Genomic DNA, 23,869 nt, shown 5'->3' with positions numbered 1-23,869 from the left:
AAGAGAGAACGAGAGGGGAGACAAATGAGGAAACTCGAGATAAAGAAGGAGAGAATGAGGGAGAGAGAAAGGGAAGGAGAAACAGAATGTAAAAAAAAAGGTACAAAATCAATCCTCCATGCTTGCTGCTGTGAGTGAGAATATTCAATACTAGCTAGTCACCCTTATGTCAGATAGGATATAGTAGGTATATAAAAGTAAGAGAGTGGAAGGGGGGGGGTGAGGAGTCTTCTAAATATACGTTAGAAGCATACGCAAGTGAAAACCAATTGAAGACTCCCCGTAAGAGGAGCCGGCTAATGTCACATCCGTGATTACTTTAATGTCAGCGCTGCAAGGTAAATGATTGGAGAATTGGAGAAGAGATTGGTGGGTGGGGGGCTTGCCAAATGTCAAGCGGTAGCCAGGTCAATCGACTTCGGTGAATTAGTGGCTTGCACCTTAGCCACTACAGTTAACAGCATCACCATCTTCAACGAAGCGTGTCAGAAACCTGACAACTAACAAGCTTTACGTTGAAATTAATAATTAAGCAAGCTCACGTTTCAGTAAAATTTCAGTAGAAAGACATTTCAATGTATTTCCTTAAGCCACTCTTTCGGTCGTTTTTTAGTGCTGGCAAATGTAGTTATTAAGTCTTCTCCCCTATTTGATACTCATTTGTTATTGAAGTTTACCAAATTGAAAGAGGCAGACGACATCTAAAGAAACATGTCAATTAGTCACAAGACATGTCTGAACAATATTCCTATCAGTGCGATACTTTTGAATCGATATCAACATCGATGTATTCCCCGATACTATAAAAGCTAAGTTAAGACTAAGTAAGAAGATTGCGATTAAGAAACTAATAAAAGAAATCGATTACACTCAGTGCTGCCTTACAAGTAGAGCGAATCGGTGGTCGACAGTCAGGTAATAGTAATGTATGACAGGAATGACGATGTACAGCATCAATGACGATGTACACAGCATCAGTAATAATGTACAGCATCAGTAATAATGTACAGCATCAGTAATAATGTACACACCAATAACGATGTGTGCTCCAACAAACATGACGATGTACAGATGTACACCAATACAAAACAAGAGCACGTCTCTAACAAGCAATAGAAAACAAATTTACATTTAAAAAAATAAAAAAAGGGCTTATCCAAGGGAAAGAACCGCTAATTAATGTTATTTATCTAAAAATGACAGGGTGTAGATCTTATATAAAACAAAATTTATTAATTAGTACTAATTGCTTAACTAATTGGTTAATTTTTAGATTCGTGTATTGCCATCGACTATAAACAATTCTGCAAAATTTCAACTTGATCTGAAATTCTGAAGTGGGGGAAAGAGCGTCACAAAACTTAATTAGGGGATCAAATCCTTTTATAGAGGATGTCATGGTCCAGCAGAACGACCAACTGTCTTTACTTAAATATATATATATATATCAGTACCCACATCTCTCATTAAGTAGCATGTATCCCCCCTTATTTAGATATCAAACAAAATAATCACCAGGTCAGGTCAGGTTCAGTAAATCCGAGAATTGGAAACGGGAGAAAAAAACATGTTCAAACTTTTTACCAGACAGACACACAGACAGACAGAGTTGATAAAAGCTTTCTAAAAAGAAAAGCATATCGGCTTCAGAATCTGATGAGCTTTCTATGAATCGATTTCTACAAACTTTTGAGATTAAACAACATAGTGATCAATTATATTCGTGATTTGATTATAGCATTGGAACGGGATATCTGCAAAGCTTTGCTGTAAAAATTGTCAAACATGGAACTGCAAGTGACCATACCTTAGAGTCGCCAAAGTAAAGTTCCCCTTTCAGACCATGCGGTCTATAGGGCAGATGATGTTAAGCCTTTAAGGTCATCTTTTTCTTTGGCCTACGATTTACGAGCAGAGTATGATGACGCCATCACAACGACCAACAGCCTTTACTTTCCTGATCTTAAGTCAGGTACCCAATAGAGTTGCGTATTTTACGTGGATAAATTGACCCAGATATGACCTCCTATGTTCTTATAACATACTTCAGTCACATCGTTGCTTAGAGTGAAGTCCCCTCATCTATCGAAGTTGTAAATGTCATCCATATGGGGAAAACAAAAAAAGGATGGTAATGATTATAATTATTATAAATAATGGCTCTATTGTGTCCATTTCTGTTTAGCCAGATAACATTGGGAAAGTAAATTGTGTAACCTTCATTCAGAAAGGGGGAATTAATGTGTTTCATATAGCCTGCGCGTCCATAGCAACGAGAGGGGAACAGGAAATACGTCACACAGGCACCAAATGAGACAGTGGTATGATGCAGACGTGGAGAGTCCGAATGAAACACGTGAAAAGAATGTTTGGGGTCCCGAGGGAGATAACCCGCTAAATGAGCAACTCGCGTCTGCATCAGGGACAACACTGAGAAGTAAAAAAAAAAAAGGAAATAGATTTTTTTTACCGTTGAATGAATAGAAACGAAACAAAATAAAATGTAGTTCCTAAAGTAACAGAAGAGTGGCGGGAGGGGGGGGGCAGTAATCAGGAAGTGGAGGAGATGGAATAAAAAAAAAAGGCAGTTTTTGTAATATTTCAAGAATGTCATTTGTCCGTTGTTGTTTTTTTCGTACAAAGTTCGTGGGCGGGCTGACGAGTTTTCAAGCAAAGAATGGAAAGTGTAGGCTTTTTTCTTTTTTCAAATTAATTTGACTTTCTCTACATTTTCTTCTTCTAGATCTTCTGCCAGCAATGCTCCTATCTCTTCAAGTCTTTATAGTAGTCCTAGATAGTATCTTTTCAAACTTAAGCTTCGTTATATGAGGACACTGTCCCCTTTGTAAACAACTATATAGCACATTCTATTCCATGGATACTATTTACAAAATACTATTAAGCGTATTTCTCCATAAAATATTTTTTTACAAAGGCGATGAAGAAAAAGAGTTCTCAGTCCAATGTAAAACAGGCCATAAGTGTTTATATAGCAGACAAAAGTCCCCTAAATAAGTCGAACTTGAAAATTCTGCTATTTTACAGATAAAAGTAATTATTCCATTATAAAATCATTGTGTCTAAAAACTATAAACATCATTTTTCTTATGTATCGCTCACAAAGTGTAAATAATGAACAGCCTAAATTGACAAGCTTATTGGTTTACGGAATCAAGTTACAGTTACATACTATGCAGGTCAGGGTTTAAAATGAAATAGAGAACAAACTATAAGACTTCAATGGACATTGCATTGTCGTAGCGAGCGTTTTTTTTTACCTCGAGAAGACTTTTAAGTCTCATGTTTACTCTTCCCTTGCCAGTTCTCTCTTTGGCCCAAAGTTAAACAGAAGAAAAAGTTTTGTACGAAACCAAAAAATATGCCAGAGCTGACTTACTCCCGGGGAAAGCCCGTACTCTCTCCCCTTCTCACCCTTGCAGACTACACCATTGCGTCTGCAAAAAAAAAAAGGAAACCGAACTGGCCTATCGGATTTCGACTACCGGAAACAGACGTGGCGTGCACACCAATAAAGCTTCCTTATCGTCAAGGCCAAGCATTATTACGACGACCGATATTTCTTCCTTTTCTATTTTTAATATCAATGTTTACCTTCACACATCCACCGTCTAAATCAAGAGGGAGAGAGAGCATTGATATGCCAAATAAGAGTTCACCATTTATGTCTCGTTCAACATATGGTCCCTAGTGCTGCCTTTATAAATGTAATATGTATGCTTCATTTATTGTTCAGGAACTTAGAATTTGTTTTTATGTCTCAGTCTAATTACTACCCTCTTCACTGTAAGTGTATGACACTGAAAGTTTGGAATGCGTTGATTAAAACGGTCATTACACTAATGGCAATGTCTTCGATTCCGTAGATTGAAAATAAGTGCAGTGTGACAATGCGAAAAAATCAATCTGCGACCTGAATATTTTCTACATCTGATGCAGACCCGTTGTCTGCCGGTGGTCTATTGAAGCAGAGGTGTGTAGCTAGGGTGGGGGAAGGGGTTCAAATTTGAAAATCCCTCTCCCGGACCCACACTTGGGTGGGGGGGGGCTTCAAATGAGTATCCAAAATTTGTTTTTACATTACATATAACGCCATTATCTCATGCCATGATTTCGAAAGTCAAAACGTAAGGGCCCCTAAAGAGGTCAACACCCCCCGGGGGCCCCAAATCCTTAGCTACGCCACTGTATTTAAGTTTTCTTTACGTTTACGTACCTGTCTTCTACAAGAGCTTTCTCATGGGCCCCAAACGGAGAGTGGGACAAACATTTGAAAACGATAATATTGAACCGAAAATGGACAGAAACTGGCGATGAGGACTGTAAACACAGAGATAAGGATCCCTTTAAGGATACGCCTTTGATGCATAGGGAAAACCGCCATTTTTAATTTCCTTACAGTTCCTACTAACTGCTTACGCTCCATAGAGAAAAGGCAAAAATTGGAAGTTGGTCAAAGTGTACAGTGTGAATGCGTGTCTAAGGGGGAGAAAAAGGAAGAAAAAGACAAAAAAACGAAGTCGACATATGAAGATGTTTTGTATGTATTGATATAATGGACATTTGAAGATGTTTTCTATGTATTGATATAATGGACATTTGAAGATGTTTTGTATGTATTGATATAATGGACATTTGAAGATGTTTTGTATGTATTGATATAATGGACATTTGAAGATGTTTTGTATGTATTGATATAATGGGCATATGAAGATGTTTTGCACGTATTGATATAATGGGCATATGAAGATGTTTTGTATGTATTGATATAATGGGCATATGACTAGATTAACATATGATACGAGTAGGACGTAACTGTCATCTCCTGTTAAGGAGCGTCTGTCATTTATTAGACAATATATTCGAAATTGTAGTAATAAAAGTTCTAGACCAGCGACCCCTTTTTACAATCCCCCAGTCTGCCACGACCCCCCCCCCACACACATACAACAATAAAAGAATAGACAAATAATCCATATTTTCGATGGTCTTAGGCGACCCCTGGCAAATCGTCAATCGACCCCCAAGTGGGTCGCGATCCACAGGTAGGGAACTCCCTCTAGACAGTCTAAGGCTATTGGTAATGAACGCGAATGACGTAGGTTCGATTCCCCCACAATGATCAATTTTTATTTTCTGTTTATTTGTCAACGACTAAAATGTGGATGTTTACTTCACGACAGAATTGAAACCTAAAGTAGGAGTTGATTTGTTCAATTTTATTGTATTAGTCTGCGTACACAAAACAATAGTTAGCCATAGTTAGCTAATTATTGTAAAGAAGGGCAAACTTAAAATATATGGCCATATTACAAGATCCACGGGGCTCGCAAAGACCTTCCTTCAGGGAACAGTACCAGGAAAAAGAAGACGAGGCAGACAGAGAAAGCGATGGGAGGACAACATAAAAGAATGGACGGGGGGTGCCTTTGAAAGAGGTTCTAACTAAGGCAAAAGACAGAGAAGAATGAAGAAAGACGGTCGACAAATCGTGCATGGTGCCCCAACGGTCAAACAGACTAAGGGATAGGTAAAGGTAAAATACAAAACAAGAATGAATCTCGAACAGAGTACAACACCTCTCCCCCCCCCCAACACACGCACAAATTAGAGACTTCTCCTCACCTTCCAACGACGGACGACACAAGTCGTTATTGTAATACATTGACGACTTATTCTTTTCATTATGGCCTTTACATTGTATTTAATACTAAAAACTTTCTAGGCTTGTGGTGACCCAGCAGTTTATTGGAGCCTAAAAGTTACTTCTGATACTCGCGCCAAGACACACACACACACAGGGTTTGACGACTAAACATGAAGCCTATTTACCTTTGGTTCTGTCCATCTGACACAGCCAGGTCCTGGTGCTGTTCCAGTTTGACAGAGCTCTTCAGATAAAATTGAGCCTTGCTGGCAGCCAAAAGCTCCACGGCGCTCTTTCTGTTCTGTGCTGTTGAGGAAGACACAATAAGACAAGAAGCAGTGAGTTACTATCAAACGAATATATAGTTGTGATTTGTTAAATCGCTTAGTATAATAGAATATAGCATAATTTAAGTGACATTTTCTTAAGAATTGTAAACTATTAAATGTTTAGAGTTTTATAATAGGATGGGATAACATCTTATATAGTGTTCTCCTCTCTCTTTCTCTCCCTCACTCTCTCTCTAATCCTCTCCCTCTCTCTTTTCCTCTCCCTCCCTCCCTTGTCCTCTCCTGCTCTCTTCCTCTCCCTCCCTCTCTCTCTTGTCCTCTCCCTCCCTCCCTCTCTTGTCCTCTCCTCCTCCTCTCTCTTTTCCTCTCCCTCCCTCTCTCTTTTCCTCTTCCCCCCCTCTCTTTCTCTCCCTCCCTCCCTCTCTCTTTTCCTCTCCCTTCCACTCTCTCTTTTTCTCTCCCTCCCTCCCTCTCTTTTCCTCTCCCCCCTCCCTCTCTCTTGTCCTCTCCCTCCTTACCTCTCTCTCTTTTCCTCTCCCTCCCTCCCCCTCTCTCCCCTCTTATGCGAACATAAGTATAAATATAACGCTATGTAAAATAAATCATAGCCGTAACGGTCATTTGAACTTCTTTACATACTGATAATAATAATAATGACAATACTGATACATTTCCAGGCCTATTTAGAGAGTTTAAAGAAACGTGTTTTATAATACGAGTAGGCACAATACAATAGTCTAGACTAGAGTTGTCAACCCCAAAAAAATGTTAAGAGTCAGCTTTAATAAAGTTGTGAAAGAATCAGCACTGGTGCCCAACGAATTCTCCCCCTCCCCCCTCCTCCAACGTGGTTATGGCATTGAGGAAACAGAAGCCGAGAATAAACATGAAACATTATCAAGCAGATAACATTGGCACAGTATTAATATTCTGCTATAACCAAGTATCCATTACATCAGAGACTAGCGGACTAGTTGACAGATTAGAGGGAAATGTAATGGCGACACACCGGTCACCAAACAGATTAATGACATACCTCAAAGGGACTTCTGAGCCGTGTCCCCCAGCTCACAATATGCCAACTATTTATCAGCCTTGAGCATCTAGCGACAGATCCAGGTAATGGAAAACGTTTGTACCGCCATTTGGTAGCGCTGCATATTTTGCCTCTTGGACCTTAGTTTAGAGTCGCTCGTTACGAGGTGCATGTAGGGTGTTTTGTGTGTGTGTGTGTGGTGTGTTTTGTTAGACATGGGTCGAGGCTAGATTTTATATTAGCATGCCCATTGAAACAGAACGAATAGTTAAAGCCCCATCATACACAAAGAAAGCCGCGTTATTATTAATACCCCACAGTACACGTGAGACAACCGTGGGCCCAAGTTTAAGAATGTAATGCACCCTTCTAAAAAAAAAAAAAACCTAGTCGTCGGCATGTCATTTACAAATGGCGTTCCAATGTATGTAGGCCTACCAATTTGAGAGGTCACGGTGTCCTAGCCCTCAATTCTTCTTGAACGAATGGCCATGAATCACAAACAACTATCAGAACGGCTCTTGTGGGCCGGTTATTAGTCATGGGCCCGCAGCGGACCACTTCGCGCCAAGCTCACTACGCCACTGGTAACACCCTATGAAATTTGCGATGCATGACTGTTATGGAGTGTGTGTCCGTGAATGACGCAAGATAAGCAGCACTGTCGTAGGCTGTCTTGGGTACACAATACGACTCCAGGGTGTCAGAGTGTAAAGACGTGTTTTGTTGTTGTTATATTTGTTTTAAAATATAAGTTAATTTCATTTCATATCAGGTTCAATTTGTCTATATTGTTATAAAAATATATTTAAGATTGTTGACATACATTTGTTCAAGATATCTCAAGTTTCATAGCATAACATATAATATGCCTACAGCGGTTTAATTGTCTACCAGCAGTTTGGTGTCAGCGACCGTCAACAAGGATCACCAAGAGGTGGTGTTAATCCATTTCTTAACAATACTTCCAAATCCACTTGTGTAGTAGTTTAGTAAAATTGGACTATCAAACACTATTTTGTTTATAGGCATGGGCATTTCTGTTTTATGGGCATTTAGAGAGGGGGCACACATATACCATTTTTCTATGGCATTCATTCGGGCGTCTCCGACAATGGAGATGATGCCAGGTCGATGCAGGGGTCCTGGAGAGGATCGAAGCAGAGGGGAGGGCTCATTATGTTTATATGGGGCCCACCAATGAGCCTTATTGATGCAATAATCAAGCCGAGGATCCATAATACCTCAGCATCATTATGTATTCGCGTTTATATTCGGTGTTCCTGCCACTGAAGCATTATCAAATTTTATTTATTTTATATAATTTTTTTTTAAACTACTTTATAGTTAAGCTACAATTTAACTTCAAACACGATACTAAACTATGTATGCTATCAATTAGAAGCGACTGGCGACAAGCAAAAAAAAAAATAAAATTTAAAGATAGATAATCATTAAAATGTCTTTTATAAATAAAAATTCCCGGTAGCCTCCCTTGCTTGCCAGGAGACAAAACGTGATTTTTCTTTCAGCTGTTGTCTATTTTGAGATTATATTAAGCATTATATACAAACGCTTCAACTGTCAACAATGGCCTCTAGCTTACATAGCCTTTGCGTGCCTGGAATATTAATAAAATTCTTTATATAAAATATATATATAAAAAAAAAAAACCGGCCCAGTTTATACAATTTTAGAGTTGGCAGTCATCACCATTGTATAATCTTTGTCCATAGCTAGATTCGTTCGTTTAAAAAAAAAATTAATAAAGAAAAATGTATTAAAAAAATTGTTTTATAAAAACTGCTTTTTATCTTCTTGTAAATCGTTTAGAATCTTACAGAAAATAAGCAGACAACAAAATTACACTTTTTTATTTCTTTTTGTCTACTAGATATAAGTAAAAGCAAGGCAAAGGTTAAAAGAGAAGAAAAAAAAAGATATAATTCATACCAACGGAATGTAATGAAGTATTGACCAAAACCAAAACTGTGTTTATGAGTAGAAGAATAAAGAATTGATAAATATAATTTTTAGAGTTTAATGCCAAAGAAAAATGGTAAAAATACCAAATTTAAAACGAAATCTTTCATTCGAGATACATATATCTTTTTTATTCACTTAGATGAATTTACACATTTATATTCCTTCCTTCATTATGTTTTTATTTTTTTTGGTTGATTTCTAAATATAACCCTAATTTAGTTGAGCCACATTCTTTGCCTAGTTTGGCCCAACCTCGCTCCACCTTGAAAGTCTATAAACTTATTTTCCTTTGAAGCTTTCCCCCAAACTACAAACATCCATCAAACTACAAACATCCATTCAAGTTGTGAACATGTTAACTATTTTCTCCATAACAATATTTGATACTATTTATACAGAACTGGTTCTCGTCAGTGTTTACAAAAAGACAAAGTGGATATCAGTTATACAGAGAACAGACATTATTAAAACATTTTAAACTGCTAATTTTCATTTTTGGACTCAGAAGCGACCTAAAGAGCCCGACATTTAAAAAAATCCCTGTCTTCAACAGGATTCGAGCCCGGCACTCTCCGGTTCGAAAGCCAAGGGCTTTGCCACTCAGCCACTGCGCTACACATTCTTATAAAATTTTACATTAGTTTTTGTCACATGTTACTCAATCAAGGGTAGGGGGCCCACCAACCTATTCTTGAATACGGGCAGAGGGCCCACGAATACGCCACTGTAAATGAATAGGGTATAAATATAAAAGAGGGGATACGACATTCCAAGCACTAATTGTGACCTTCTTAAAAAAAAACAACAACATCACAAGCTGTGCTGACAGGCGCCTTTTGGACGAGGGTCGATAGCTCAAGGAGCCTTGTTCCTTTTTAAATGATCATCCAGTTGACGGGGGTCTTTGGAAAGATGGGTCTTTAAGGAGCTAAAATCTCATTCTTGGCTTCTGGGAAATGCATCTCTTAAATGGCCTTCAGATGATGGGTCTTTAAGGAGCTAAAATCTCATTCTTGGCTTCTGGGAAATGCATCTCTTAAATGGCCTTCAGATTGGACACTCAGTTATAATGAATTAATATTTATCACTTTGCGACACTTAGAAACCAAGAACTTATTTTTTGGAATAAAGGAAACCGGGTGCTTGGTATTTGGGTGGTGGAGCTCTTGGCTTCCATACGGAGGGCCTCGGATTCGAGTCTCGGTGAAACTGGGATTGTCAATTTCGGGATTTTTGGGACGCCCTGAGTCCACACAACTCTAATGGGCATTAATTGGGGAAAGTATGGGCGGTTGGTCGTTGTGCTAGCCACATCAGAGGAACCGTCGCATGTGGGGCGTTTTGTTTGTGGCTTGTATACATATCTGAGGGTCTTGGGCGTAAGGGGGGGGGGAGGCTGGGGGGCCCACACATGGCTATGTCTTTTTGTTGGTGGGTCTGGTCACATGATGCCCTTCATTAACCGTCGGCCACTGAAATAGATGAGCTTTGCATCATCTGCCCCCATTGATAGCAAGGGTGTGACTTTTTTTTAAAACTTATGCCTTACCACAAATCGTAGTATCCCATTAAGTAATGTCCCCTTTATTCTCAAAACTATAACTTTGTCGTGTTCTAGGCGTTGCAGCCTATGGTATTGTTAGAAGAGTTGTCTTTTATTACTCAACTGTGTGTAACATGTACTTGGTAGGACTGACCGTAAATGACATAAATGACATGGGAGCTAACTCTACAATTCAGACGCAAGAGAGCTACTGGAGTGGTCATCCCTTGGCCTGTTGAACCAGCTAATGACATATGTACACGCATTGATGCTGACGCAATGTTAGTGATCGAGATTCAACAATGTGACCTTGTGTGTGGTCAGATGTGCGCCCACACAAACAAACACAAACACAAACATTTTTTTTTATGTTTGCGCATATTTTTTTTATTCAATGACACACAAGTCAATGGGTCAATTTTAACAAATATGTTTGAGAGTGGCAGGATTTCGCGTTAGAAAATGAAAAAAAGAAAGAATGGGAGAAACTTTGAAACAAATTAAACAAGGTCAAGGACGCTAATCGAAAGATCTAAAAAAAAAATATAAACGAATTTTCGCTAAAAGCGAAGGAGATTGAGGATTTGAATTTGCAGTGCTAATAAAGTAAAAAAAAATAATTGTACTCTTTTTACAAATGCATGGCATTTCAATATCTATAGATTTATCTCGATTTATGATAATTGCCCCTACAATGCCCTACATGGACAGATTATTGTGAGGAGCTCGCTTGAGGGAGAAATGTTTGGGACACAAATACAATAAATATTTTATTTACGACAAAATGTATGCAATGCCCTGAGTTTATATTTTAAAGAAACTAAGTCGTATTTCCCAGCTAATCTAAAGATTAGCCATTTTATAAGGAAGTTATAAAAAAAAGGGGGGGGGTGCGTAAATGAATGTGGGTCGCGATGTTCTAAGTCCTTTCCCATTTCTTGATTGCTTTCAAACAGGTGACATGTCGAGAATGTCGCTCATCACAGCAAAAAGAAATGTGACAAGTATTTTATGTTGTCCTGTGACGTCTGGATCCTAGGCATCACATTTAAAGACCGCATCACAAACCAAGAGATTAGAGACAGGGTTACTGCAGCGAGTGGACACCATGATGACCCGCTAACTATCGTAAAAAAAAAAAAAAACGCAAGCTAAAAATCTATGTCCAGACATTACAAGGTCTTCGGGGCTCGCAAAGACTTTCCTTCAGGGAACAGTACCAGGAAAAAGAAGAAGAGGCAGACAGAGAAAGCAATGGGAAGACAACATAAAAGAATGGACGGGGGCTGCCATTGAAAGAGGTTCTAGCTAAGGCAAAATACAGAGAAGAACGGACGACAAATCGTGCATGGTGCCCCAACGGTCAAACAGACTAAAGGATAGATGTTAGGTGTTGTGACGTCTGTTGGTTGGTTGCTGCGATATACTATGGCGGTTGTAGTTGTTGTGATAGCCATGGATGTTGTAAAGTGCCATGGATGTTGTGATGTGACATGGATGTTGTGATGTGCCATGGATGTTGTAAAGTGCCATGGATGTTGTGATGTGCCATGGATGTTGTGATGTGCCATGGATGTTGTAAAGTGCCATGGATGTTGTGATGTGCCATGGATGTTGTGATGTGCCATGGATGTTGTGATGTGCCATGGATGTTGTAAAGTGCCATGGATGTTGTGATGTGCTATGGTTGCGATGTACTATGGTTGTCATATACTATAGATGCTGTCATGTGTTATGGCTGTTGTCATTTGTTATGATTGTTGTCATATGCTTTGGTGGTTGTGAAGTGTTATGGTTGTTGTTACTGAAGAACCAGTTTATAGTTGTATAGTGTGACAGATAGTGTTTTCTTCGTTCTTAAGAGTTGTACTTAAAACCTGACCTGGATTTTTTAATGATTTTTTTTTAAAGCAGTAAGAACAATCAAAGAAAAAATGTATATACATATTTTTTTATTATTATTTTAAGCTACATTACTGATCAGATGATTTACATTTTTTTTCCTTTTTTGTTTACTTTTGAACGTTAAGACAAGATAAGTCGTGTGATGTTACCTGAGATAACTGTAAAAGTGTTTATTTCACACAAACTATCATCGCGCTTTGACCAGATACAGGGAGTGTTTACATTGGAAGTATCGAACAGGTTGCCAGCTCTTTGAAGTCAATATCAAGGATGCAAGTCTATTCGGCTGCTCTGTTCGGGGAATTCTGGGAACTGGTAATCGGAGGTTTGAAGGGTTGTTAAATGTAAAAATTATTTAGTCAAAGTAACACAGATACACGCGATAGAGAAATATAAAGATTAAGAGAGAGAGAGAGAAAAGAGAAAAAGACTTAAAATAAAATGGCATGGGGGGGATTTCATTTTAATCCAAGTGCAATGATAGGACATTTCCTTCTTCAAGATACCGGTAATCTTCGGGAAAATACCACTTTTACAAACAAACATTTTACAAACACTAAATAGGACTTAACCATTGTGACCAAGAAGTCATGAAAAGAGAACAAGTAATCTACTATGTATATTCACCCGTCACTAAATAGCAGGGCTGGACTTCACCATTGTGAGGCCCTATGCGAAACGGATTTCGCGGGGCCAAGTTTGGGTAGGGAAGCGGATAATAAGTGAAATTTAAGAGTTTGTATTATACGTACAGAATTACTTTACGAGCCTTGCATGTAGCAAAGTCATAAAGTATATCATAATAATTCTGTTTCCTACATAGATCACGCTCAATAGCAAGAATTACCAAATGTTTCAATCTATCTTTGAGAATTGTTGACCTCAAGTAAATCTTCATTAGTTTGAGGCGCGAGAAGCTTCTTTTACCAGATTACACAATTACGGCTAATGCATAAAGCCGTTTTTATTTATCGCACGTAGGATTGGCGTTTTCCATGTTGAATGACACCCCAAAATGACAATTTTTGTCTATATATTTCAGGAGATTTGTATGAGTTTTCTAAAGATTTTAATAATTTCCGGATATTTCCAGGACTTTTTCATATATTTTGCAATTTCAGGAGATTTCCAGGAGCTCCTGTTAAATCGACAGGAGGCCGCGGGAAATCTGTTTTAAGTTATAAAATGGTTTAATGTAACAATTTTTACACCTAGAATTAGCACGGATCCTATGAAAGTGCGGTTCTAACATCTATGAAAAGGCGGGGCCCACTGCGGTCGCATAGGTTGCATTGGCTTAGGCCGGCCCTGCAAAATAGCGGTGTATGCTACGCCGCCGGTCGACTAGTTATTATTATGCGTATTGTGTGTGTCTGTGCGATCGCGAAAAGACATAATGTAAGCGTGTCTAGTGTGGGTGAGGTTGATGCCCAGTGGTGAGGCGTCAATGTCCAAACTGTTTCCTTTACCAGAAAGTTTGAACACGATTCAGCGAACTGGATGTTATGTACGAGGTCTGGTGACAGATGTAAATATGTCATTGAGTCACTCCTTGACATGGCTATTATTAGAACAGCTGAATGCCCCAGATGATTGTGTTTTTACTTGATCTATAAGAGGTACACACAAATAGATAAACACAGGTACACACACACATGCTGATAACAGCATACTAGTTTCTTCTTGTATATAGTCAGTAGTGAAGTAGATCCTTGTTTGACTTCGTGCAGCAATATCGCTTCACTTTATAATCAAAGATCTAGCTTGTTTATTTGGTTGCTGTTGCTATGACCCGTAAAAGAACTTTTTATTCCTTGATATTCAAACCCTAATCCCCCCCCCCTCTCATATTATGGGATATCGAATAGTGTCATCAGAAATGACTGACCAGAATATTTCCAAAACTTCAGGCTTAAATAGTCGAGAGCTTTGCAATTTTTTTTGTCGTCTAGTAGACACATCTGGTATTCTAATTTGATTACAGTACCACCATTAGTAAAATCACTAAACTTAGAGACACTTCAGGACAGAGGAATAAAAAGATTAGCTTTAATACATAAAACCCTAGACCATAATTTACAAATAGAAATAAAAATGAAATACTCAGAAAGACGCAAAGATAGAGGTATATTTCATATCCTATACGCTAAAACAAATTCGTACAAGTGCTTCTTCTTCCCTAGTTTCTATAGAGAATGGAATGGGTTGCCTGAATCAGCCAGGAAAACCAACGAATTGACAGAGTTTAAGTCATTGATTAACACGCATGGCTAAAATGACACATGGAATACGTAGGACGTAATTATCTTATTTTTTTAAAGTAACGTCTGTAATATATAAGATAAGATTTTGTTTTATTCGATGCACTTTGAACTTACTTAAAGACAGCGCTAACAACATCATCTCTTTTATAAAGTAATTGTTATAGACAGTACTAAGTCAATCTAATTAACTTTCTTTAAAAATAAATACTTGACATTTCTGACATGGACAAGGCTAAAATCAAGTTGGCAAAATATTGTTTTGTTAAGGCTTCCGCGCGGTGTTGATTCTTTGAAATATAACTAGTGTAGATCTACGTCTGACTGAAAATAACACTGAACTACTTCAGTAACACCGTCGAAAGGCCGAAACAATCAAAATATGTAGTCGACGCTGATGTTGTTCTACAAATATATTTAATAATCACGAAGGGAATCGTCCGATGTCAGCTGTGTCCGTAAATCCGTATATCTATTGTACTGCTCTACACGAAGCGTCTTCTTAGTAGCGTCACTTAGAGCGTTCTTGTTTTTAAAGATCTGTCACGTCACTTGTCGCTAAGTAAAACTTTCCCATTATTCCTGAAACAATTAACTAAATCCTAATCATGTCATAACAGTTTGCAACAATTTGGTCAACGTAGTTTTCAAGTGAAGTGAAGTGGATTCTTCTTAAGTTCAATTAAAAGATGTTAAAATTTAGCAACCCTAACCCTAACCCTAACTAACTCACTAATAAACTCTGCACTCTATCCAGAAGAATTGAAGAAATTAATTGTACATAAAATAAATGAGAAATGGACGAGCTCTCGTCCAAATCACAAGAAAGATGACGCTTACTATAAGCTATCCCGACAAGACCAACGTCTAATCTTTCGACTCAGGACCGGACACAACAGAATGCGACAACACATCGTACCGGAAGCTCAAAATTGGAACCAGTGAAATCTGCCCATGTGGAGTATCACCAGAGAATGCCGACCACGTCCTCCAAAACTGCTCTCTTTACCAAGAGGCCCGTATAAGACATTGGCCCTAAATCACCCCAATAGAAAGAAAACTATATGGAGAGGTCCCTGATTTGGAAACCACTGCGCAGTTCATCTCATGTATTGGTCTAGTCATATAAACACTCCAACATAATAATGAGAACGAAGAAGAAGAAGCAAGTTGATTCATACCCAGGCTAAAGCACAGCCTCTATCTGGAGATAAGTCATTGACCGAATCGACTCAGTTGCATCGCCATTCATTCGAATCACTACAAAACGAATATATCCAACAAGTATACAACTACACTGTGGGGGATCATGTTTTACCGTGACCCAGCTGGGAAGATAAGTAAAGCGTGGCACAAGACCTGCCATTAGAACTTGACACGAAGAGCCAGCTGCCCCCATGTAACACATGGCACTGTGCCAGAAGTTTCGGGGTTCAAGGACCAGAAACCAAAACTTCGCGTAAGACAAGAGTAATATCCAATACTTTGTCGTCGTTGAAACATCCCAATGTTAAGTACAGTAAGATTGCTGGATAAACCCAGTGACGTAACGAGTATGGCGCCAAGGAGTTCACTGCACCCGGGACTACGACTAATAGGGATCCACAGGGACCATTGAAAGATGATTGTTTAGAGATTTTAAAAACACTTACATGCATTGAAGCTACTTGTAAACGTTGGTACACAAATGCAATTTATGCACTGATTTATACTGATACACACAAAGACCTAATGGGTATAGTTTTTGTCAATAAAACTTCTATTCTCTTAGAAGGGGGGTACCACATACCTGGGCCCAAGGGTAACTCACTACTCCACTGCATGCCTGTTGCCGGTAAGGGGGTGGGGAGGCAAGACCAAGGGAAAAAAAAGGGGGGGAGGGCTTTTTTATGCATCTTGTAAAAGTATTTTAAGGTTTTAGGCATGTTGGGGTGGGGGGCGAAGGTAGAGGGGCACACCCGTATCCATTTGTCTGGAGTCCTAGTATTTCTGGTGTCGGGTCTGGCCACTGGATACACCCTTTCTCTTGATGGGGGCTAGATTGATCTCTACATTATTTTTTAGTTGGAAGAAAAACAAACTACTTCTAAACACACTTATTATCTACTCGTAGGTTACATTGACAGACAGATATAAATCTATATAAGCCCATATATTTACGACATGAAATTCTAATAGATCTGTTTTTTTACAAGTCATGGTTAAGTTTAGTTTCGTATCACTGCTGTCCAATTCAGACTTTTAAAACTACGCTTTTTAATTGACTAATATTGACGCCATAATTCAAATAACTATACTATTTGGTAATTGCAAACTAAAAGTCTAGAGGGACTAGTGTCAAATTTAAACTACGACAACTATTGATACTAAATTAAAACTTTTAAGAAACCACAGTTATCGAATTTAAAAATTAAAAAAAAAACACAAGCTTTTGAACAAGAATTTCGAGGGCAAAACTAGCACTTACCGAATAAGCCCATGTTAGTGCGAGTCTTCAGGTAGGCCGGACCCTTGTGCAGTAGCCTGTCCGGCTGCTTACCCATGGTGCAGGATGTCACGAGAAGAGACATGGCCCAGGGTTATGTTGACCGATTCAGCACATAATCACGACAACTGGCACTAATGACCGAAATGACTGTAAAACTTAATGAAATAACCAAAATCTCATTCAATGTTCCTCTCCTAATGTGAATCGTTGATATTTCTTAGCTGGAATTACATCTGGTGTCAGAAACGGTCCAAACATTTTTGAAATAATGAAGTCCAATGTAAATGTATATAATCCTCACAGTGATATGTACAGAAAATAACTCCTCTGAGTGGTCTCAACATTCCGAATGGCATCATCTCGCCCATGCTACAGCCCAGAACCATCCACTCGTGTGGACTTTCCACGTAGCTCTATCTGGTGGGTCCTCCTGTGTTAATGACCGTCGTCCAATACATACATCAGATAGATATGGCATAGTCTCAAGCAGTAGATGCGCTGTTGTAAGCCGGTATTGACACGTGACACTTAGCTGAAGGTATGACAAATCAGCGATCAGTTGACAGATATTACGAGGGCAGTCTCTGGCAGAACATTTTGGGGCTTTTCTGTAGCTCAGTGGCCTTGGTACACATCACTGGGAAAGATAAACAAGAAAATAAAAAAATAAATTTTAAAAGCTTATACGAACCTTGGTTTAATCGCCTTTATTAAAAACAATTTAAATATGTGAATTCGAACTCCAGGGCTCAGGCCTTCTCAAACCAACACACTAACCACTGTGCCAGTCAAGCGCTTATGAAAATAGAAAGTTTTACATTTATCTGATGTTAGCTTTAAACTTTAAAGCGGCGACCGACAAAGTATAAAGGGGGCTAATTAAACTTATACTACCACATCGGTCAAGTACAAGTTCTTTCCCTTGTTGGATACCAAACAAAATAATTAATCGCCACTAGTTAATTACTCATTGGTCATTTTTTTTTATTGATTCTTGTTTTGTCGTGTAAAAGAAATAATTGTGCAAAATTTCAGCTAGATCCGAGATTAGGTGTGGGAGAAATAACGTGTACCGTTACAAACTTTTTACTAGACAGACAAATTGAGTCGATATAAGCTATGTAAAAATGGATTCAATTTAATCTTTAAATAAAGATGGGAATAGATTAACATATGAATGTCTATAAATTATGCCTTCACAAATATATATTTATTCATAAAAATATATTAACGTTAAAATGTAGTTCAGAAAAAGTGACCCAAACAAAGCCGGAATATACGAATCTAAATGAAAAGAACAATAATAAAGATAAATAAAGATCTAGATGTGTACACATAAATTTGACAACTGTGACAATCAGTAGCTCAAGAAAGGAGATATGCGTATCTTGGGCAATTCATGCATTGAGAGAAGCAGTAAACTACTTTGTCAGATATAAATTATGTACGTAATAGGTTGTCTCCCTATCTACAGATTATCTACCCTTGTGTACATTGTAAAAACAAATGAACAGTAACTTTTATTTATGACATACAAGATTAACGGATCTAGATGAAGTGTGAAGACTTACAAGGACTAAAATCAATAGTCAGGATAACAATTGTTGGTCATACTAAAAGACTGTTTTATTATCTCAACGAAATTGGTTATGATAACATGGATTAAGAATATTCCAACACCCAAAGGCATTATTTATTTTCAAAATTTAGATGGTCACAACACATGAGCTCATAAATAAAACCCAGATACTGCGTAGAAAACGTTTTAGCTCCCTTTTAAGCTTCCTTGGAATTTTATGAGTTATTTTAGCTCTTTGTCACTGCACTTAATTTAAAAAGACTAAAAAAGTACCGGTAGCAATAATATATAAAATCCTAAACCGTAACTTGTATATACCAAAACATAACCTATAAAATAAACAAAAAAAACCCACTAAACAATAACGTATAATTAGCAAAACATGACCTATAAAATATTTGAATCCAGAAATACACAGGTTAAAGGTTACATTTCTTCATTAATCAATATGACAAGACAATGACCTTATAGTACTCTTGTTTTGTAAGTGCCAGAACAGGGTGTCTGAATAAACCAGAGACTTAAGTTTTTAATCAACATAGTTCCTTGGCATGTTTGTAATGTTGAATGTGTATGACCATTTGAAAATGTAATGTTAATATATTCGAATATAGACCTACTCGAATCGAGTAATCAACAAATAGCATTATTACTTGGATACCTCAGAAATATTTGTGTACTAAAAGTATAAGGTAGTAAGTAGGAGCGTATAGGTTTACCTGTGCTTATGTTGCTTATATGTTACGCCGTGTTATTAGAGCACATATGAAATAGTGTATCCGTCGTTGGAAGTATACGAGATTTCAGACAAGGCACTGTACAAAAGAAATGAACAAATGGACTAAGTCTGTGTCACTGGGATTACGGCACAGTCGCCGCACATTATGTCAACACGACACGGTATTGACACACCAGGTCAACCGTTGAGACCCGACCCTGACGCAGCAGTTCAACTTCACAAGGACACACTCAAACGATACACACACACACAACACGGTGGCCTGGATAGAGTTCGGGAAGTGATAACACACCCAGGAGCACGAAGTAAGCTGTAACTGTAATAACATGACCTAGATAGGATGACCAGATCTATAACCTTTCAGCTGTAACCAGTAGATGATAAAACACACATACAGCAAATACTCTATATAGAAATATATATATATATATATATATTTATAGCTAAATTTAATCAACGTAAAACTTACAGCGGAGAAAATAAGTAGGCTTAGGGCCTATATACTCTCAGTGTGTATTCATCAAAAGAATGTGAACTTCAAAGTATTGTGTCACAGATGTGACAAAAATGTCACAATTTACCACCGGCACTTCAACAATTAAAAGAGCAAACAATCTCTTCTAAAAGGAGTGGGCAAATCAGTGGTAGGTGTGACTAGCGCGGCTCCTCGTGTCTCGTGTAAAAACAACATAACACCAGAATTGCTCTTTCAAAATGTATAAACAGAGCCGGATTTAGACTTGATAAAGCCCTAGGCTATAAGAGCCCTTTGTGTATTATCACTTTGTTATCCAGACCTTTCCTTCCTTAAAATAGTTATTGAAAAAAAGAAAATGACAACATTGAAATATCATTCCATGGAGGTGGCACTCTTTTGTTTTTGTTCATGAAATAATCACATTAGATAATCCAACTACACTTGAAAACCACATGTTGCTTCCCGTAGCTCCAGGGCGGCCTATCAATTCTCTTTTCTCTGTAGATCAATCAACTCTCTTTTGACGATGACACACAGACGCAGTAGCAGGTGGCCTGGTTTTCATGTCACATCCCGCATGGATTATCACATGCACATGTCTATTGTCATGTCATTAGACGGTGCACTGGATGCTTTATATATGAAGTGTAGTTTTAAAGCTAAACTGAAACGCTAACAAGCAATCTCATCTGATTGGACGAGAATGTTAAGCAGCTGCTAACAGCTTCTCCTTTATCTAATGCTAATTACATCTACGACAGCTGGAGAAAATTAAATCAATAGCGGACAAATAAATGTCTCAACGCAGATTTATAACAATGTCGCTGAACCCACTCACACACTTTTCTTTGCCGTCCCTTTAAACCTTATTAGTACAACTTTACAACAGTAGGCCTACTACAACTAGTGTGTGCAGTAGTAAGAGTAAACATATTTACAAGCCTTATTAAATAAATGGATGGACGGACAGACAGACAAACAGACAGATAGAATAGATAGATAGATAGATTAGATAGATAGATAGATAGATAGATTAGATAGATAGATAGATAGATAGATAGATAGATAGATAGATAGATAGATAGATAGATTAGATAGATAGATTAGATAGATAAATAGATAGATTAGATAGATAAATAGATAGATAGATAAATAGATAGATAGATAGATAGATAGATAGATAGATTAGATAGATTAGATAGATTAGATAGATAGATAGATAGATTAGATAGATAGATAGATAGATAGATAGATAGATTAGATAGATAGATAGATAGATAGATAGATAGATAGATAGATTAGATAAATAGATAAATAGATATATAGATAGATAGATAGATAGATAGATAGATAGATAGAGATAGATAAATAGATAGATAGATAGATTAGATTAGATAGATAGATTATATAAATAGATAAATAGATAGATAGATAGATAGATAGATAGATAGATAGATAGATAGATAGATAGATAGATAGATAGATAGATAGATAGATAGATAGATAGATAGAGATAACTGCACTTGAGGATAGATAAAGATTTCAATGTGAAGTCGACTCGGCCAAAGAGTTATTTGATAGGCCGTCATTTGGCGAACGTCACATTAAGCAGACATTTTTCTGAAGTCTGTAACAATCTGCAACATCCGAGACAAGTACAACAAACACGCATACCAGCAACGAGGCCTTCATCGGCTACAAAAGAACAACAACAACAACAACAAAAAGACAAACAATTAACACAAAATAGGCTGTCTGTCCGTCCGTCCATAAATCCACCCGTCCATCCATTTACTTAAGGCTTGCAAATATGTTTACTCTTTCAACTGCATATACTAGTTACAGTACTTTTGTTATAATTTGGTTTAAAGGGAAAGCAAAAAAAGGCAACATATGTTAAACTTCTACTTGGTAATATATTGATGTATTTTTTAAAATTATGACTATATAATTAATAGGGTTAATGTTTACAGTTACATTAGCCAGGTTTTCACCGCTGAGCTGTAAGTTCTTGTGAAATGTAGCCTACTTAGAGTAAAAAAGCTGAATCGGTGTTTGTACTTGTTTATGAAACAAATAAACAAGTCAATAAGTGAAATTACTTTTTTTTAGACAAAACAACATCGGATTTAAAATAGACCAGTAGAACTCGGTCCAGTCAAATGACTGTCATCCTGTAGTGTTGATAGACAAGTTGATTGATATGTATACTAAATCAGCCGACAAGCCATTGTAATTAGAATTTTTAAATGCATTTCAAAGGTGCTAATTAGCTTAGGCCTCTAGGTTCAATAGCCCATAAGATACATTCCTCCATCGGAGGTCGGCAACAATTTAGCAATGGTGTGCCAAAGTAAAATTATGCGTGCCACTTTTGACCCGCATGTCACAGTTTACATTCACGTCTGCACTGTTGGTTTCATATTTAGTCGTAGATAAATACATCTTTTTTTTTTTTAAGTTACGTCTGTATTATATAAGATAATACAAACTTTGCTTAATAGACGTTTGTTGTTTTTTTTTCTCATAGGATTGCAGTAGAAAGAAATTATGGGAGAGAAGTTAAGAAACATTTAATAGGCCCTATATATATTTCAAAATAAACACTTTTTACGGATGAAATAAATTATTACTAAATAAAGACAATTTCATGTGACAACAATATATAGAATGTTTGTTTCACAACAAAACAAGGATTAAGCATAATCTCTTGCTACTGCTGGGCTAACGGACTATAAACCATGCACATTTGAGTAGGAAAGAAAAGATAATCCTTGCGCAATTCTTCGTCAGCAGATTCAGATTACAAATTATTCTAGAAACTTCTAGAAAAAAAAAATTGATCGACTCTAGGGCAGAATATTAAAAATTACAAAACATTAAGATCAAACTTAAAAGTTAGACTTTTAGTAGGCAATAGTGGTTTTTTCTTGCAGTTTTTATGTTCATAAGCACAGTAGACTGACTCGTGACATTTGAAAGTAAGTTATCACTATTAGAACTAATTACATCAGTATTGAAGGTATATAACTCTACATGTCGATAAATCTGCTAAGCCAACAAGATCAGTCATGAACAAATTATAGTATACAACTTCCTGAATAGTAATGAATAAAAGCAAGAAAGATTTCAATTCAGACTTTACCTGCGGATCACTCTATAAAAGTCTTTATGATACCATATTTGAAAATCACAATTTGTAAAAATATAAAAGTGATCTAATGGTAATAATGGCAGAAACACGAAGAAACGAAACAATTTTTTTTTTTTGTTTGTAAAAATCTGGAGTTTGTAATCCTGCTCTGAGTGAAGTAAAAATGTTCAAGTCTAAAGAGTCGTCAGGAAGTTTTGGCGCGAATCTGGTGGAGAAAGACGCAGACGTCAATAAGTTACACTTAAAGCAGCGGGCGGAATATTCCTTCCACTGACTGCTACCACTCACTTCAGAAGATCATCAAAACTTTCAAAGTTTAGACCAGTGCTCACACGGCGGCAGCTCTAAAACAACTAAGATAGGTGAGGGGTGGGGGGGGGGGGCGTGCTCAACCCGGAGCTGGCGGGAGGGGAGCGTGAGAAAGACGCAACTCTATAAACTTTGAGCGGTGATGGCTTGTAAGGAAGTGATTTCTTTCCCAGATTTTTTTTAAGGACGAGCAAAATGCTAAAAGTAAAATAGGAAATAAACAGCAAAATTAGGTGATAAATAACATAGGACTACAGTCGATAGGCATTGGGGTACTCAAGGGAAATGTTCTGATAGGCTTCTTTTAAGACAAACAAGTCGTTACAGTCCGTTATTATTACACATAGTCTGCAAATTCATAGTAAATGATTTGTATGAAATTCTTTGAAACTTCGTAGTGGGCTTAACTTTATTTGCATATATCCACATATGTCGC

At 37.5% G+C, this 23,869-nt stretch overlaps 1 protein-coding gene across 5 annotated transcripts in view; it reads right to left on the bottom strand.

Annotated features, from left to right (window-relative positions):
• LOC106060071 (protein FAM110B-like) overlaps positions 1–23,869 on the bottom strand; it is a 58,560-nt gene that overhangs the window by 18,627 nt on the left and 16,064 nt on the right. For 2 of the 5 annotated variants that reach the window (XM_056029595.1, XM_056029596.1), the window contains 2 exons: positions 17,154–17,811; positions 5,851–5,971 (listed from right to left, as the gene is read on the bottom strand). In XM_056029595.1, the coding sequence (XP_055885570.1) occupies positions 5,851–5,971; positions 17,154–17,256 (224 nt within the window). In that variant the 5' untranslated portion in view covers positions 17,257–17,811. Of the gene's footprint in view, positions 1–5,850; positions 5,972–17,153; positions 17,812–19,472; positions 19,752–19,961; positions 20,459–23,115; positions 23,379–23,869 lie in introns of those variants that run through there. The other 3 variants (XM_056029597.1, XM_056029598.1, XM_056029594.1) reach the window with 3 other exon arrangements.

This window comes from Biomphalaria glabrata, chromosome 5, assembly GCF_947242115.1.
Source record: "Biomphalaria glabrata chromosome 5, xgBioGlab47.1, whole genome shotgun sequence".
Taxonomy (NCBI): Eukaryota; Metazoa; Mollusca; class Gastropoda; family Planorbidae; genus Biomphalaria; species Biomphalaria glabrata.
Note: the sequence above shows the minus strand (reverse complement) of the source record. Positions and strands in the feature narration are given on the sequence as shown.